The sequence below is a fragment of the Pan paniscus genome, chromosome 4, assembly GCF_029289425.2.
Source record: "Pan paniscus chromosome 4, NHGRI_mPanPan1-v2.0_pri, whole genome shotgun sequence".
Taxonomy (NCBI): Eukaryota; Metazoa; Chordata; class Mammalia; order Primates; family Hominidae; genus Pan; species Pan paniscus.
In genome coordinates this window covers 134192652-134210722 of record NC_073253.2, presented here as the reverse complement: position 1 = coordinate 134210722, position 18071 = coordinate 134192652, and the positions used below count along the sequence as shown (strand labels likewise).

The window sequence follows — 18071 nt, the reverse complement described above, 5'->3', positions numbered from 1 at the left end:
CACTGGCAGGGAGGCTGGCTGTGGCCGCCCACCGCCGGGCACTGGCAGCCTCGTCCTTGCCTTCCACAGTGGACCAGCCTTGGTCTGTGTGACCCACAGAATACAGACATGATGGGGAATCACCCTCCATATCAGGTTTTAAGGGAACACCATGGCTTCCATCTGGACGCTGCTCGCAGATACCGCTCTGGGGAAGCCAGCTACTACCAAGCTGTGAGCTGCTCTGTGGAACGGGCCATGTGGCATGGAACTGAGGCCTTCTGTCAATAGCCACGCGAGTGAGTCTGGAAGCAAATCCTCGCCAGGTCAAGCCTTCAGAGACGGCAGCCTTAGCTGGCATCTTGGCCACTTCATGAGACCCCGAGTCAGAGCCATCCAGCTGAGCTGCTCCCAGATTCTTGACCTTCAGGAGCCGTGTGAGGTCGCTTTGGCTGCAACTTGCTACACAGCAGTAACAGCAGGATGGCTTAGGCCAGGCGGTAACAGGTAAATTGTGCATACATTTTAAAGATCAGAATTTTGATTTGTCACTAGAAGCCCATTGTGCTACAGATCCACCTCAGAATTTTTATTTTTAGGCATTTGGCAAGAGGAAGGGGGGGAGGGGCAGTGATGTGGGGAAACGGTATGGAGGGTGTGGGGGTGGGTGGTGGCGAGTAGAGGTGGCAAGCAGTTTGGACAGGTCAAGTCTGAGAGATTCATTAGACATCCGAATGGAGCGTGAGGCGGCAGTCAGTTATAAAAGCCAGGCTCTGGGGAGAAGTCGTCGGCATTTGGATGTCTTTACATGCGAGATTCTGGCTGAGCTCAGGAGGGTGGGCACAGACACAACCTCTCAGCCCCAGGAAAGGAGAAGGAGCCCCCAGTAAGGCAGGCAGAACCTGAGCGGGGTGTCCTGGGAGCCGAGTGAGCAGCATTCAGGAGTCCTTGTCCTCCTCCTCCCCGCCACGCCCCCAGGCCGCTTGCACAGTGAGGTCTCAAGACAATTGCCAGCGTGGCTGGCAGTGGAAGGCACCTTGACGAGGGGAGGTGGAGGGAGCAAGGTGACAGCTGACTGGAAGTGAGGAAGGGGAGAAAATGACAACAAGCTTCTCTTTAGGGAACCTTGCTTAGGTTGGGGATGCCAGCTGGGAAGGATCATGGGGTTAAGGAGGGTTTTCATCTCGAAGGCCACTATCATCATAGCTTGGTATGTATGTGCTGACGGGAAGGATGCAGAAGGGATATACTGACAGGACGCAGGAGAGGGGTCAGCTATAATGATGACAGGGATGCCTCCGAGGTTGACATGAACCTCAAGGAATGGACATGTGAATTCCCAAGGTGGGGGTGCAGGGTGGGGCACTCAATAGGACAACGGGCATGGCCCTCCCTGATGGGCTGGCACGAGCCGTGCAGCCTAGAGCCACAGACAGTTTCCCTCCCGGGCATCCCCATCCTGGAAGAGAGGGACACCGGGAGGGCCCAGAGCACCACAGATACTGCGGGCAAATCTATGACTTGAAGGCAGAGAAGATGACTTTGGCCTCTTGGATGTCGTGGTTTCATAGTGGACTTTATTGGGAAAAGTTAGTGTAAAAAACATTCAAATTCATAAAATTTAAATAAGATGATAGTAAATTATACCTTGTAGTTAATAGTAATCAATCAATCACTACAGTAATCACAAATAAGGTAAAAGTCTAAATTACTGCCTTAGCAAACACTATTTTGTCAGGTTTTTCTGCTGCAAGCCCAAGGCGGGAAACACTGCAGTTATTAGAAGTGAGCCCAATGATGAATTTGCATTTGAAGCTGGAAGAAAGAGGAAAAAAAGTGTGTTCTGATTATGGCATCAAGACACTGTAGCCTAAAAAAGCAACTTTATTAATGTCCTGCAGCAGCGTACATTAGTAATTATAACAATGCATTAAAATTCTCATTTCATGTCATAGAGAATCGGTTTTCTTCATGATACATTATGTTTTACTGAGTTTGTCCCTCCAGAGACCTTTCTGGGAACATTCCTTCTCCAGGGACTGCTTCCTAAGATGCCCAGGTTGCTTACCACAGGTCATCTTTGGTCATTTAAAAGCAGTCAAGCTGTCTGGACTGCACCCTCTCAACTGAAGTTGAGCCAAATTCCCTTCTCTCAAACCCTAACGCCGCCATCACTAAGAGAATGGGCATCTCGGCTTGGTCAGAGCATTACTAACAAGCTAATGTGGGATTCTCTTTGGTTATGAATTTTTATTTTTATTTAAGCATATAAAAAATAATACAGCTAGAAGTAGGCTCCTGCATTCTAAAAGCATTTTAAATCAACTTAAACTATGTTCTTGGAAAATTCACCACCTGGACTGGTTCAGTCTGCCCATTTCCCTGTGGAATCTAGTATCAGTGTTGTGTTGTATTTAGCAAATTCATTTGAGTGACGAACAGTGACTGATCTTCAGGAGCCCCGAGGGGTGGGGGCGGCCGGCCTGGGCAGACTTAGATGCTATCCATAGCTTTGAACTCGCTGAGGGCCTGCACCGGGTTCACGTGCTTCTTCTGAGATGCCCGTTTAATCTTGGTCTGTGTCTCATCCTGTTTCTCTCTCTTCACCAATGGCTTTTTCTCTGGTGCCTTCATCTTCCATGACACAGCAGGAAGGTTGAGGGAAGCCATACCCTGTGACTTTTGGTATTTGGTAGAGGCGACGTAGGATGCCTTCACTGTCTGCACCACAGCATTCATCAAGTTCTTGGCTGCCTGGATCAGGGACATGGCGCTGTCCACCTACGAGGCAGACAGGGGTGGTAAGAAGCACAGGCCTGACCTCCAGCCTCGTGGACACAGGTGGGCCGTGCTTGAAGGGGAGCCCCCTATACTCCTCTGCAAGACCAGGGCCTGGGCAGGTCGCAGAGGATTGGGCAGCAGCCTGTTCCTGAAGAACACCCTCAACGGCTGCTTTTATCTAAATAGCCTGGAAGCGCCTGCCCTCAGACCCTTTGGAGAAGACATGAGGCAACCTCGCCTTGCTCACCCCCACCCCTCAGCAAGTGTTTATTCACTCAAACCAACTGGAAGTCACTGTAAGTGATCCCAGAGCTGTAAGCACATGGGGGAGGAGAAGCAGGAATCGAGACAGGGACGTTTATGGCAAAGCAGATGAGCAAATGGTCTCAATATGTTCAATATAAGAAGTGTTTCTTTTAAAGGAAATTCAGTGGGATTAAGAGAAGCCATGGAGGCTCGGTGGACCCCAATCCACTCAGCAAACCTCTTCTTTCCCCTGCCCTAGGTGAGAAAGGCCTCAGAACTGTGATGTGGTAAAAAGAAAGAGACGCTACCCAAGCACTCTGAGGAGTGAAGGGCTTTTGAGAAAACACCCTATCTATGTCTACTCTTAATTCCTCTCTGGGGGAAGAAAAGGAAGTTTTGTTTTGTTTTGAGACAGTCTTGTTCTGTTGCCCAGACGGGAGTGCAGTGGTGCCATCTCGGCTCACTGCAACCTCCATCTCCCAGGCTCAAGTAATTCTTGTGTCTCAGCCTCCCAAGTAGCTGGGACTTACAGGTACCTGCCACCACGCCCGGTCCCAAGGAAGATTTTTAAAAATTCTTCCCCAGTGAGTGGCCAGCAAAGGGGAGGAGGCCAGCCTTTCAGCCCTTGCAGTGCCCCCCAGGTGTCACAGTTCTACAGGGAACAGATGGACAGACCTTGGTTTCCAGAGACTGGGACAGGACTTGGGGTTTCTGCACAGCACACTTTCCCAGGGCAGGTGTTTATGCGGATAGGAGGTGACTTTCATTTCTGACAAGGGTCAGCACGTTCCCACTGGCCCTCTTTTTGTTCAGCTAATGCTTACCCCAGAGACAACGAGCTCCCCGCCGAGATTCTGCACCTCGGCCTTGACCTTGCTGCAGATGTTGAGCTGGTGGCAGTAGAGGGCGATGCGTTGCAGGTAGGCCAGCAGGTCCTGCTTGCAAGCCGAGTCGGGGCACTGAAGAGAGAGCAGGCTTAACACCAAGTATCCTGGCCTGGCCCAAGCACCCCCGACCCCACGGCTGTTTCTGAAAGGTTCAGTGTGGCACTCACATGCTTCCTCTCCTCTTGCTGGAGCAAAATCACCCAATTACCTGAGGCAGTCACAGCCCTTGCCTACACTCTGCTTGGGGATGGAGGCGGGTGAGCTGATGGAAGTCGTTCATGGGACCCTGACTGCGCCGCATGGCACCGGTTGTATAGCCAAGGCCTTCTGAGCCTCCCACTGACTTCCCTCCTATGACGGCGGGGAAACCACCCTGGCCAAGGATCCCCTCACCCCAAACGGCAGGGTGGAGGCCCATGCCCCTCGAGGTGAGAACAAGCCGGCTCAGCAAGCCGGAGCCTGGCTATGGAGAAAAGTCCAGGTGTTTTTAGCTAAGTAAACAAATAGTTAACTCTTCTGCTCCGAGGCACTTTGCGTTATTAATGCCTGATGACAAAAGCCACTCACTGCAGGCTGAGGTGGAAGACAAGTGAGTAAAGTAAAGCAAGAAAAAAAGCAGTTGGGGATGGTCAAAGAGAAAAGGGTGGCCCCTGCCCAGTTCCTGTCTCGCTCCACATCTCAGAGTTTTAGAGGCTCCCAGATTAGGACCAGCCTAGAAAGCTTTACCCAAAGGGAGAAACACAGAGCACCTCTCAAGTGTTTATAGCAAGCAAACATTTTCTTCCAGTGAGGCTGGAGCAAAGTACACCACAGAGAGTGGTATGAACTGAGACCCCGCAGACCATACCGGAGATGAGCTGTATTCTAAGTAGTCATGGAAGCAGGGCAGAGCCATGTGATCTGCATTTTCAGATGACAGTATTGACAGCTGGATGCAGAAGGAAGTGGAGAGAGGAAAGAAAGAATAGGAAATCGGGAGCAGCCACAGTAGTCCAAGTGGCTATGGAGATCTGCGGAAAGGACAAGACTGGTTTGTGTCAAGATACATTTGGCCAATGGAAGCAATAGGCCCTATTACCGATTGTGTGGGAGTCAAGGATGCCTTTACAATCTTTGGCTTGTGTAAGGAGGCTTGTGTCTCACACATCCTGTGGCCTAGATGAGGCTGAGAGTTTGGATATTTCAGGGAAAATGGTGGGGAGGCTTGTTAACTACAGAGAAAAACTGTAACTGAGAAAGAGCTTCTCTTGATCAGGCTTAAAACACCAAATGAAATGTACAATTTCCAGGCGGTAGGAACCATATTTTTGTACCTATCAGTGTGAGGGAATAGGGGGATGAAGACGGGGTGACTGAGAAACACAGTGCTGAGGATGAAGAAACCTGGGCCCATCTAGGCACACCAGCCTTCCACAGCACTGGCCACATGGCTTCTGGCTGCTCTTGGCCCCTGCCCAAAGGGGGAGAGAGGGAACTGAGACATAAGAGACAATAGCAGAGGTTAATTTTGGCTACCAAGCGATGGAAGATTCCAGGACATACACATCTGCTCTAGAGAATCCTTACAAATCTATGCTGGGATTAATAAGAACCATTTTTAGAGATGAGTGACAAAAGTGCTGTGGCCCATGAAACTTACCCTGAATGGACCAGGCTGGGCTGCCTGAGCCCCAGGAGGAGCTTGGAGACCCTGAGCCCCAGGAGGAGCTTGGAGACCCACCTGGCAAGTCTGTCACTTACATGGTCTGCAATGGTGCGGCCAAGCTTGTCCATCCTGGATCCTGCCTCAGCAATTTTCTTGGCAGCACTGATGACATCTGATGTATTTTTGAGTGGTCCTTTACCTCTGAGAAGAGGGAGAGAACAAGGATTATTGTATGTGAAGCCCCTCACAGTTGGAGTAGAAAAAGAAGATTGTCCACAAAGCCCCATGGCCTGGGCTGTCTGAGCCGCTGCGCAGGTGACCTGTGGGGAAGAAAGTGGCCCCTGTGCAGCCTGGTGGGGCCGAGGTGCTGCTCACCGGGTAAAGTCTGTCATCTCCATCATAATCATGCACATCTGCTTGGCCAGCACAATGATGTCATTGCCACTGTCGTCCCATTTGGACACTTCAGCATCCAGCTTGCTCTTTTCTTCCTGGAAGCTGGCCACCTGTTCCGCAATCTTCGCTTTTTGCTCCTGGGGAAGCTGAGCCATGATCGCCTGTGATCAGAAGCACAAAGAGCTCTTACATAAAAAGAATATGAAGTTCTCAGAGTGCATTAGCCAAGAATATTTCCAACAGGCAATCTGTGGCATAGGTAGGATAATGCTTTAATAGGTTTCATTTCGCCTGAAGGGCTATTTCTCTCATTTTTTGCAGAAACTTATGGCAGCCTGAATTTCCGACCCACTTTTGAGCACAAGTTTTAGTGTGGAAGGAAACAGCGAGGGGTGGAAGGCTAATGTGGAAGCTTTGGAATCACACCTGTGCAGGGACAGAACCTGCTTAATTCTTATTAATATAAGACAAGAAATGAGAGAAGGGGTTGATGAAAGTGTGGAGCCCTTTCCCTGGTGGGCCCTGATGGACACTTCCAACTATTCAAGGTGAACTGAAAGTGGCTTTAGAATGTACACCTGAAGAAAGAGGGCTGAGAGATACCTGCTGGCACTCAGGCCATACTTGAGCAACACCTGGAGGCCTGCTGCCCACCTCCAGCCCACAGACCTACGGCTGGGGAGCTCCTCCCTCTCAGCTTCCCAAAGTGCTCATGACTGAGCAGGACATAAGGCAGGGATGTGCTCGCTGTTCACGACAGATTTCCAAGGAGTGAAATCAAAGACTCCTTAGAAATATTTCTTGGCATCCTCCCCAAAACATAAATGCTATTGATGATTGAAGATTTAATGACTCAAATGAATGCAATGGCTCTGACTGGCTTTCTTGAATGTACCACTGTTATTTTTTTAAACCCATGAATAAATAGTTCATACCCATAGTATCGAGATGGACAAAGGCAGCAATCTTTTTCAAATTTCACGATCCTTTCAACAAACACTGCATTGACTAAATCTTAGCCCTTTCCTGACCCAGGGCTCTATCATAAACTAAAGCCCCAGGGCACTGCAGAGGAGGCCCAGGACCTGGTCTGCCTCTAGCTGAGGAGGCTACAAGTGACCAGCAGGTGCCACAACTTAGTTTAACTTCAGTCTACTGCCAGAGAGACAGAGAGAGAGAGAAACGGTGTTCTGAATACTGAGGGTGTTTTCCTGGAAACAAGAAAGGGGACAGGGAAAGTCGGCAGCACAAGCTGAACTGCCCCACGGAGCGCTTCCTTACCCGGGCACTCTGGCCAGCTATCAGCTGATCGTCTTCTGTCTGGACGCTCGTCCTGCTTCTGACATCAAAATCTTCTGTCTCAAAGTCAGAGTCATCCAACTCCTCAGGGGTCTGCCACCAAGACAAAGATCACAGGTCAGACACATCTCTGGGCCACCAGCCCCCAGCCACCCTGAGCCTCTTGGCCAGGTGCACGGAGGCCCAGAATTCTGGATTTTAATGTGCAGTGTTCTGAACAGTATGGTGAATAAAGTCAAAATCACTCAGCATTTGTCTCGAGCCTCTGCTTCACTGGTGCACACGCTGGGCTGCCTGGCCCACAGCAGGCCTGGGCTGGTTTCACTGTGTGTGGGGCTCAATTGCTATCACTGAGTCAATTCACTATTTCTTTGTAAGACATGATTGTTTTTTTTTTTCCTTTGAGACACAGTCTCGCTCTGTCACCCAGGCTGGAGTGCAGTGGCGTGATCTTAGAATCAATGCAACCTCCGCCTCCCGGGTTCAAGAGATTCACCTGCCTCAGCCTCCCGAGTGGCTGGGATTAGAGGCAACATGCCACCATGCCCGGCTAATTTTTGTATTTTTAGTAGAGACGGGGTTTCACCATGTTGGTCAGGCTGGTCCTGAACTCCTGACCTCAGGTGATCTGCCTGCCCTGGCCTCCCAAAGTGCTGAGATTACAGGCGTGAGCCACTGTGCCCAGTGACATAAGGTTTTTACTTCCTAATTTACTTCCCCAACACCGGCATTTTAAGACAAAGATGAGAACTGTCCTGGGTAGAAAAGGTACTGACTTAAAAATAGAGGTGTTTTGTATAGTATTAAGCGGATTTGTATAACTTTCCTACTTTATGACAAAAAGAAAATTAAATAACTGGGCCTTCTGTTGGGGTACCAAGGCTGCTTGGAAAAATAGGCAATGTATTTTATTCTTTTGACTTTCATCAAAAGAAAAGAGAGGAGAATATGGCAGGTAAGGGCTGAGTAAATACCCAAGGGACTGATTACTGGTCCTAGCTCTTTGCTTTAATTATGAAATAAAATTCTTATTTTGTACCAACTACCAGCCTCTCATGATTAGCTACTGACTTGAAACATAATGTTGTCCTCTGGCAGTTATCAGTAAGGGGGCAGCAGGCAGAACAGCTGGGGTTGGCGCTCAGCCCAGCCGGCTGGCCTGTGACAGGAGGGCAGTGAGGCGAGTCTCTCGTCTGTGTACCAGGACATAGTCCAAGCCCAGCCCAAGGACTTGCTGTGAGGTTCAAACAAGATATGCAAGAAACATTCTGGAACCACCAAGAACGTGCTGTGCAAAGGCTGGGCCTGTCCCTTGATGAGGTGAGAACAGTGGACGCTCACGCAGGGGACCAGACAGCATGTTGGTGTGAGGTCCTGGAGGCCGATGGACTCGGTGGCACAAAACACAATGCCAACACTGACAGTTTTAATGCTGCAGTCACACATGCCTTCGGGACTGGCATGCAATCAATCAGTTAAGGGGCTTTTCAAAGGACCACCTCCTAACATCATCTCTACCTCCCCAGCACCCCATCGCAGACCCAAGAACCGTTCTTGCCAAGAAAACCGAGTACTCTCATTCATTCATTCATTCATTCATTCATTATCTCTCTGCCAAGCACTGTTCTGGGCCCTAAAGATACAAAGTGACAAACAGACAAAAATTCCTCTCGCATATTCTAATGGAAGAAATGACAACAAAGTAAGCAAATGAATTATATGACACATCAAAAGTGACCAGTGCTATGAAGAAAGCAGTGATGAATAAAGGGAGATTTTAATTCTATATGGGTGTTTGGAAAAGTCTCACGAGAAGGTGCTCTCAAGGAGGGGGAGGGGGGGCGGGTGGCAACATAGAGGCCGTGGGGAAGGGGTGTTGGCCCAGGGAACTGCGTGAATAGCAAGGAGGCCACAGAAGGGGGGCTTAGCTCACTGCCCCCATGTCACCGGCTTGCCTGGAACCCCATGAGTACAAGAGGAGATCAGCAGGAAATAAGGTTGGAGAAGTGACAGGTTCCAGTCCCAGAAGGCCTCGTAGGCCAGCATAAAGAATGAGTGACGTGGCGGCCTGTGGAGACGCTGGCACAGAGGATAACATGATCTGATTGAAGCTTACAGAAATCGCTCTGGCTGCCCTGTGGCTCATGAGACTGTAGGCACCCAGGATGGGAACAGGGAACCAGCTGAGTGGCACCTGCATGAACCCGGGTGAGAGGTGCTGGTGGCTTAGACGAGGGTGAGAACATGTTCAGGTTCTCTACTGTGAACGGAGAGCCAAAAGAATTCACAGATAAAGCAGATGTGAGGTATGGGACAAAAGGGAAATAAAAGATCCGAGGTCTGGGCCCGAGCAAGGGAAGACGGAGTCACCATCAACTAACGTGTGCTGCCTGGGTGGAGCAAGTGAGAGGGAGGAGGCAAGGTGCGCAGACAAGTGTGGAACTTAGGAGAGTCGGCCTCTAGACAGGACTCTGAAGAGGTCAAGGACTTCCCAGCAGGCCACACCCGTGTTTCACAGGCTGAGGAGATGGGGAGAAACCAGCCAAGGAGACTGAGAAGGGGTATGGGTCAAGAGACTTTTTTTTCCCCTTAAAAATGGGAGAAATCATCATAGGCTTGGGGAAAGGTACACATCATAGGCTTGGGGAAAGGTACAGGAGGCAGGGGGTGAAGAAGCTGGGACCCTAGTACAAAGACGTGCAAGGGATGGCCTCGGCCAGAAGCACCGAGAGCAATGCCCATGGTGCTAAGGAGGAAGGTAGAGCACACAGACATGGGATGCAGAGGAGTGGACGCACTAACTGCCTCAGTATCCTCAACGAAATCGGCAAGTGGGCCAAACAGGACAGGGGCACAGGTGTGGGTGGGTGGGTGGACGCCTGTTGCAGGGCAGCAAGGGCGCACAAATGGCCGCGGCTTCTGCAGCTCCATCAGCGTGGCTGTGGCCATCTGCACTGTGCTCAGGAGAGCAGGATCTTGCCAGGACTGCACCTTGCAAGGCAGGTGTGAGGAAACAGCAGGGCAGAGGAGTGAGTATATTCAACTATGGACTCAAAGCTAACAAAGGACTGAACCAAGGACACAAGGGGCTGAGTGACACATGGGGAGGACCAACTGACTGAAGACCGCACAGTAGACTCAAAGGCTCGCTGGGAGTTGCAGGACTCGAGGGCGCAACCTGAACAATAGAACTAGGCTGCTGGGGATGACAAAGACAATGGCAGGCAGTGACAAAAGCTGAGGTACAGCTATGGCCGTGAGGTTGAGGTGGAGGAGGACAAGACATCAAGAAACTGAGAGGCCCAGGGGCTGGATGATTCTTGAATGAAGACAGGAATAGTTGTCAGAGAGCAGGACGGTATGCCGGTATGCCGGGAGCTCAATCACAGATGCCATAGAGGCCCCTTTCTCCTCTGCCCTTGCTACAGAGGCCCTCCAGGCACTCTGGCTATGGGGAAAAGGGGCTCGGCACTTGGCCATGAGCCTAGGAGCATCACCCGGGGCCGCTCCTCCCCCCAACACCCTGGGGTTCCATCATCCCGTCTGCCTGCAGCCCCTCCGAAGAGAGGGGCACTTCATGTGAACAATAACTTGAATCCGCATTATGAAAATACTTCCTTCTCTGATACTAGCTTGAGAACCATTATTTTCTATAATTTCCTGCCTAACTCAAACTGAAGCCTCATGTTGTAGAGACTGTTTATCCTAAATTAAATCGTCAACTCAGGCTAGCTCCCCTTCTTGGCCCAAGTTTGGGCTCTAACTTGCAACTAACAGTCATTTTAGACAACGTAATTAAATATATCTCATTCTAACAGCTTTTAGATTCATGGTTTTAATATACTGCCACCACATCTGCCGAGTTCTAGAATGACGCATTGCTCAAGTTTAGCAAATGATAAGAAAGAAGCTGTTAAGACGTCTGAAATGCAGTTACTCACCCTTATCATCAGCACTGCTTTCCTGATGTCCCGGATGCCATCATATACCAGGCGGGAAGCATCGATAAACTCATTCTCATCCATGGGCTGGGCAGGGTCCGAGCTGAGGGCTTCCACGGCTGCTTCTACTTGCTCAGTAAAACGTGGCATGACTGTGGAGAAAGAGGCACAGTAGATACCCTGGTCAGCAGGCAGCATCATTCCCCTGGCCCTCCCTGAATCACTCAGCTAGACAGAAAGAGGTGAGGCTTATGATGAAGAGCCTCTGCTTCTACCTATGTGAAGGGTATTTACAGTTGAAATAAATTAAATGCAGTATTTTACGACTCAAATCATCTTTTTCTCTGCAACAGAGATTGGATGGTTGAGAACTTGAAGTGAGACTAACTTGAAGCCTTGCTTAAGAATGGGACCTACCTTAATTTAGTCTTTACTCACTAATAGGAGATTTAACTCAGAAATTCATCTTAAATAGTGTGTTTAGAATTAGTCCCATGATTACTCATGAGATACAGATGAAGAAAATATGCTTGTGAGGCCTGAATTTGGCTATGACCAGCTTCTCAGGAGCCCGATGTGCCATGAGACCAAATCTGAGTTCCCAACTCCTCCTTCCTCACCACAGGGCTGGGCTAATGGGGTGGCCTGCCTCACTCAGGCTGCGGTGTGTGCGAGCACTGGAAAGGGAGAGTTCCCGTACCTGTGTTGGAGAGCAGCTTAGTGGCTTCCAGAACCTTCTCTGTGTAGACTCCTGGCTCATAGTTGTCCATCTCTGAGGTGACTACGTGAATGACCCGGGCTGCCCGGCCTCGAATTGCACCAGCTGTGCGGTCCAGGCCATCCACATCCTTCTCTTGGAGAGCAATGACACATTTGTTCACATCTTCCAAAATGTGATTCTCTGGAGAACAAGCAAAAAGCTGAATGAGGAAGGAGGCTTTCTATGAAAAGGTGGCAACTGTAAGCTGGCATCTATCATTTATTGTTTGCTTGGTGCCAGCCACAGTGCTCAAAGTTTTACATATACTTCATTGGAGAGACCAGTGACTAGTGACAGAGACAGAAACTAAACCTGTTATCACCCCCAAGAATAACAATCTTCATTCCAGGTTTTTAAAAAAAAAAAAAACAAAAAATAAAAAACACACACACAAAAAACAGGAGACATGCCCATCTTTGAGACACAGTTCTGTAATTTTCTGGCAGAAAATTATCATAGAAGCATCAATAACTTATCTTCCTCTAGCTTCACTGACTCTATGTCCCAAATAAAGGAAAGGCTAAATTAGAACAAAAGTCCACTGTCCCCTCTCCCTCTCCTTCCAGGAGATGCTGATGATATTCAGACAATCTACCAAGAAGCCAGTACAGCCCTGGGATAGGAGAAGGTGCTGGAAAGCAGGTTGAAGCCTCCTCTAGAGGACCCTGAGGTGTGAGATGAACTATTTAATAACCCTCTTCATGGTACACAGATGGGCTTATTGTGATATTTGAAGGGTCCCCTAGAGGTGAAAACCCCTGACTCCTATGAAGCTGATAGGTGGCTCCTAACAGTCATACAGCTGAATTTGGGCAACACACCAAAACTATTTTTCCTCAAAGCAAAAAGCCTGACACTATAAATTTTTAGGAACCCCACCACAAAGGGTTTGCTCGAACTCATCTGTAGTAACAACGTGAAAGCAACCAAAATGTCCAAGAGAAGGGTGGATAAATGAATTATGGGAACTATGCAGCCATTAAAATGGATGATACAGATCTAGAGGCTGAGGCAGGAGGATGGCTTGAACCCAGGAGGCAGAGGTTGCAGTGAGCCAAGATCGCGCCACTGCATTCCAGCCTGGGCAACAGAGTGAGACTCCGTCTCAAAAACAAAAGCCAAAACAAACAAAAAACACCTTTCCAGGGAAGGCCAGGAAACAGTAAGAATTCTTATTAAAGAAGGGAAAACTAGATTACTGCAATATAGTTAAGACCATATTTTGGTCTCTATTAATTACAAATTATGAGACTTGCCAGGGTTTATACCACTGAACTAATGAAAAGAGTAAACATATTAAACTTCTAACATAAACACATTTTAAGAGGGATATTTAAACCAATTACAAGAATAAATGGATTTGGAGCCCATCACAAGCATTTTTAAAATATATAAACTCTAATAATTCAAACTAAACAAATGTACTGAGCAGGACTACCATACAAGGTCTTGGGTTAAAAACTGCTGCTTTACTGGATCTAACACAATACCGTTAAGATGAGACTTGCATTGCTAAGGAAAGGAAACGAATAAAATGGAAAGAAATCATGTTGATAGCAAAACTAAGAACCAGTGTTTTCTCATATCATTGATTTTAAGACTCATCCCTATTTCAGAATCAATGAAGTATGGCATTCCTTTCCGTTCATTAAACAAAGTGACCCAAACTTCCACCAAGGATTTTTTAACCTTTGTCTAGATACCTCTACGTTTTTTTTTTTTTTAAATCCATTTAGACTTTCTTGAATTCATCCTGGCCGCCTTCTAGATGAACCTAAACCAGGAAAGAGTATGCCATTTTTTAGAGTAATATTCCCCACTTCAGGAAGCTGACCAAAGTAATATTCTCTACCCTCATGAAACACTTGTCTCTAGGAAAGCCCCAGCCTCGCTGAGGCTACCACACACCCAGGACAGAGCACCCAGCCTGCTCTCCACAACTGAACCTGATGGGGGGAGGTACGAGTCCACTGTTCAACAGAGGGGGACAGGCTCTGCCCACACTAACTGAAACCATACATCATTTTAGCTAAGGAAACAGCATAGGTCCACTATGAGTAGACACAACAATCTGTACCCATGAACAACTGTTCAATACATTATTTATAGGTGTGCTTCTAATAGAAAAAAATTCATACACATACATATAACAGTCCATACAAAATATAGACAACTATATGTAAATGAATATAAAAGGAATTATATTATGGACACTATTGTATCTTTTTCACTTGAAAACCTTTCTAGGTCTGGCCCTACAGATCTACCTCATCCATTTTAATGGCTGCATAGTACCCTACTGAATAGATGGAGGGGCTATAATTCACTTATTCAGTCTTTCCTTAGACATTCTGGTTGAAGAAAACATCCTTATACAGGTATTTTGGCAAATATTTGTGACACTCCCCTAGAGAAAATGTCTAGCAATTAGATCGCTGAGTTAAAAAGCATATATGTTTAAAGTAGAAGTATGGTACCTAATTGCCCCCCAGGAACCATGCCAACTGGCATTCTCCATAAAAGATGTCAGAACGTCAGTCTACAACGTGTAGCAATAGAGCCTCTTCTTTGTACCCTCTGCCCTGGGTATCTTTATGGCATGCAGCGTATGCAGGGCTGCTGCACACAAAGAAAATGAAAACAATGTTTCATACTTTATGTAGAGGATTTACCCTGTGACATGAACTATTCTGATGGCTTGCCATGTAAACTATATAGTAGGCTTTAAAAAAAAAAAAATCACCGGCCGGGTGATTTTTGATTACATGGTGGCTCATGCCTGTAATCCCAGCACTTTGGGAGGCTGAGGGCGGGCAGATCACGAGGTCAGGAGATCGGGACCATCCTGGCCAACATGGTGAAACCCTGTCTCTACTAAAAATACAGAAATTAGGTGGGTGTGGTGACAGGCACCTGTAATCCCAGCTACTGAGGAGGCTCAGGCAGGAGAATCGCTTGAACCTGGGAGGCAGAGACTGCAGTGAGCCAAGATCATGCCACTGCATTCCAGCCTGGTGACAGAGCAAGACTCCATCTCAAAAAAAAAAAAAAAAAATCACCACTAATCTAACTTCACCACTTCCTCCAAAGAGAGAAACTGTCCATAGTTTAGCATTTCTGCTATTAAACACAAAACCAACATTTAGGTACAATAATAATTAGGTATTTAATGACCTCCCAATCAGACCAAATGCTTTGGACACTGACAGTTAATGAAGGAGAGTACAAATTACCACTCCAAGTGTTGCTCCAAAGCATTTAATGCATATATATTGTTTCTAAGAGCATTTAGTAAAAAATTTAATAAACCCAATTAGAGCTTCTCTAAGCAACCACTTGCATCTTCAAAAAAAAAGGGAGCCAAAACTGCAACATGTAAGCACAGAGAATGGAAATCAATAACATTTCCATGGAAAACGTTTATCAAATACAATCCAAGTGAAATTCAAAGAGTCTTTATCACTTTGATGAATTTCAAACCACTCTCCTTAAGGGATTGGTCAATATAAATATATTCTTGGTCTGCTGAATGCCAGCATCTTAAACCATCTCCAATATTTACAAGGCAGCATTTGGAATAGAATAGCTTGGGGGTGAGGAGACCCTACCCCTCCTCCCTGGAGGTTATCATGCATATTCCTCTTTTTCTATGCAAGTGCGACTGTCACATATTTGACAATGATCAAAGTTCCCCCCGCCCTACAGCCTCATAAAATGCTGGCATCGGGGTCTTGGTGGCTGCACCAGGTTATACACAAGATGACCATTACTTTTTGAGCCACAAATCAGGACATGACTTGTTCTAAGTATGAGGGAATTTCTGGAGCCAATGGGGCAGAATATCCAGAACAAAGGAGCTGAAGCCCTACTCCATAAACGATTTCCTCTTGGACAGGTTCTCAGTGACTGGACAGCGCTATAGCCAATATCCAGGCCCCATGGAGTGTAAGAGAATTTGATGGTGGAAAATCACAAATGCAAATACTACATAAAACCTCTCACTCTGTACCAAAGGGCCTCAAGCCCCAGGAGACAGTAGAAAACAACCACTCCAAGAAGTCAGGGTGCATCCCTGCTGTTCATTTAGTAAAAGCTATGAAGCCCACCTACCTCAAAAGCCAGATCCTGTGCTGGGCCCTTGCCAGGCAGCCCCCTACTCAAAAACAAGCCCATCTCACTATGGGTCCACCAAAGCACCACTATGCTTTAGGGCCAGGGGACATTGGCAAATGTGGCAGGGTCAGGTCAGGGCCAAGATGTGGCTTCCCATCTAAATACTGCCCGTGACTGCTGCAGATGACACCTGCCTAGGCTGTGTGTCAGGTGCGATGGGGAAATGTCTCTAGTCCCCCGAAATAAAAAGTGCGACACCTAGACCGGGCACGGTGGCTCATGCCTGTAATCCTAGCACTTTGGGAGGCTGAAGCGGGTGGATCACCTGAGGTCAGGAGTTTGAGACAAGCCTGGCCAACATGGTGAAACCTTGTCTCTCCTAAAAATACAAAAAATTAGCCAGGCATGGTGGCAAGCACCTGTAATCCCAGCTACTCGGGAGGCTGAGGCAGGAGAATTGCTTGAACTACCGGGAGGCAGAGGTTGCAGTGAGCCGAGATCCCACCATTGCACTCCAGCCTAGGCAACAAGAGCAAAGCTCCGTCTCAAAAAAAAAAAAAAAAAAAAAAAAAAAAAAAAAAAAAATTGCCAAAGCTACCATGGGTAAGGGATGTACATAAGAACATAAAGGAGTCTGAATGCTGAAAATTAACTGGTCATCCCAGTAGAAACCTGCACAGGCATCTGCTGCTTGTCTCTGCATATTATATAAATCAGAGGAGTTATGAAGAAAGGCCTTGCCCTATTAATGATTTAATTACATAACATTCCTAAGCAGGGCTGTGACAGAACATCAGAAAAACACACCAGGTAGACTTCTAAAATTCAGATGCTCTGAAAACACCACCACCTTTGACTGAAAGAATTGTTCCATGATTTTATTTGCTAAACAGAAACTGTCTAAACTCCTTTCCATCAAATCAATCCCTCTTATACTCTCATACATTTGCATAAAAACTGAACACACTCACCAGACAACAGTGTATCTGTTAAAAGAATTTGATTTCTCTTTTCCATTCTTTTATGTCATATGCCCTAAAGATATTGCCTAGAATCCACTAAATGCTGCTGCAGAATCCCTTTTCTTCACTGATTTGACGAATGGTGCATGAGGGACATCTGATGCTGTTACATTTTATTTGGCTGTAAGGAGGACTGAAAATCCCTTGAGACCAAGCCTGAGACATACCCAACCTAATCTCAAAAAATTAACTTTAAGAATGTAGTATTTATCCGGAAGGGGGCTTTGCATTTAGATTTCAGAATTTGTTGTTTGCTTAAAAGTGTGCTGTGAAGGTGGAATGTTTTTCTCTAAACCGATGAAAAAGAATAATTCAGTACTTCATTGGGAAAAACAACAGAAGGCCAAGATTTCCCAAAAAAGCCATTGCTGCATTTCTGGCACCTGCAAAGATATGCTTGCAAATGAGATTTTTGTTTTAAAGTACCAACACCTGCAATTTGGCAGTCCTGCAGCAACATGGTTTACCCCCTACTTTTTGCAGTTTACAGATCGCTTGCTCCCCAGTTTCTCAAGTTAAGCCAAGGCTACCCATCCTAAGGAGAGAGTGTGAAGACAGGGAGGCATTGGTATGCAGAACACACAGTCACCCTTATATAGGTCACTGCTGGAGGACTGTGCTGTGCATGTACTTAAGCCCCGCTTCTGTTTCAAGCCCTACTGCCACGTTCTAGCCCGTGGTTCCCTGGGGTGACAGGTAGTTTCAGCCCTACAAAAACTTAGCCACTGATTCTGCCCACAGCCACTGGCCTCAGGAAGTCTGGCACTTTCAGAGAGCAAGCCATGCAGCCAAGGGCAACAGAGGTCCCGTTAAATGGAGAATGCATTTATAGTTACTCAACTCTAAGAAGATGGGATTGAAATTTATCTCTGTGTGATAAACACTGAATTGCATTTGACAGACATTTTCTATATGAATGCAATTTACTAAGTCATTACCAGTTTATGTTTATATAATGAAATCAACTGTTTTTGTGAGGTGAATTACCCAGATTTATTTTTT

At 47.1% G+C, this 18071-nt stretch overlaps 1 protein-coding gene across 7 annotated transcripts in view; it reads right to left on the bottom strand.

Moving 5' to 3' along the window:
- Positions 1-1845: 1845 nt before the first annotated feature.
- Positions 1846-18071, bottom strand: part of CTNNA1 (catenin alpha 1) — a 178318-nt gene continuing 162092 nt past the window's right edge. For all 7 annotated transcript variants that reach the window (XM_003829205.7, XM_063604243.1, XM_034960587.3 and 4 more), the window contains 7 exons: positions 11875-12075; positions 11175-11326; positions 7216-7326; positions 5914-6095; positions 5634-5739; positions 3831-3965; positions 1846-2760 (listed from right to left, as the gene is read on the bottom strand). In XM_003829205.7, the coding sequence (XP_003829253.1) occupies positions 2473-2760; positions 3831-3965; positions 5634-5739; positions 5914-6095; positions 7216-7326; positions 11175-11326; positions 11875-12075 (1175 nt within the window). In that variant the 3' untranslated portion in view covers positions 1846-2472. The remainder of the gene's footprint in view (positions 2761-3830; positions 3966-5633; positions 5740-5913; positions 6096-7215; positions 7327-11174; positions 11327-11874; positions 12076-18071) is intronic.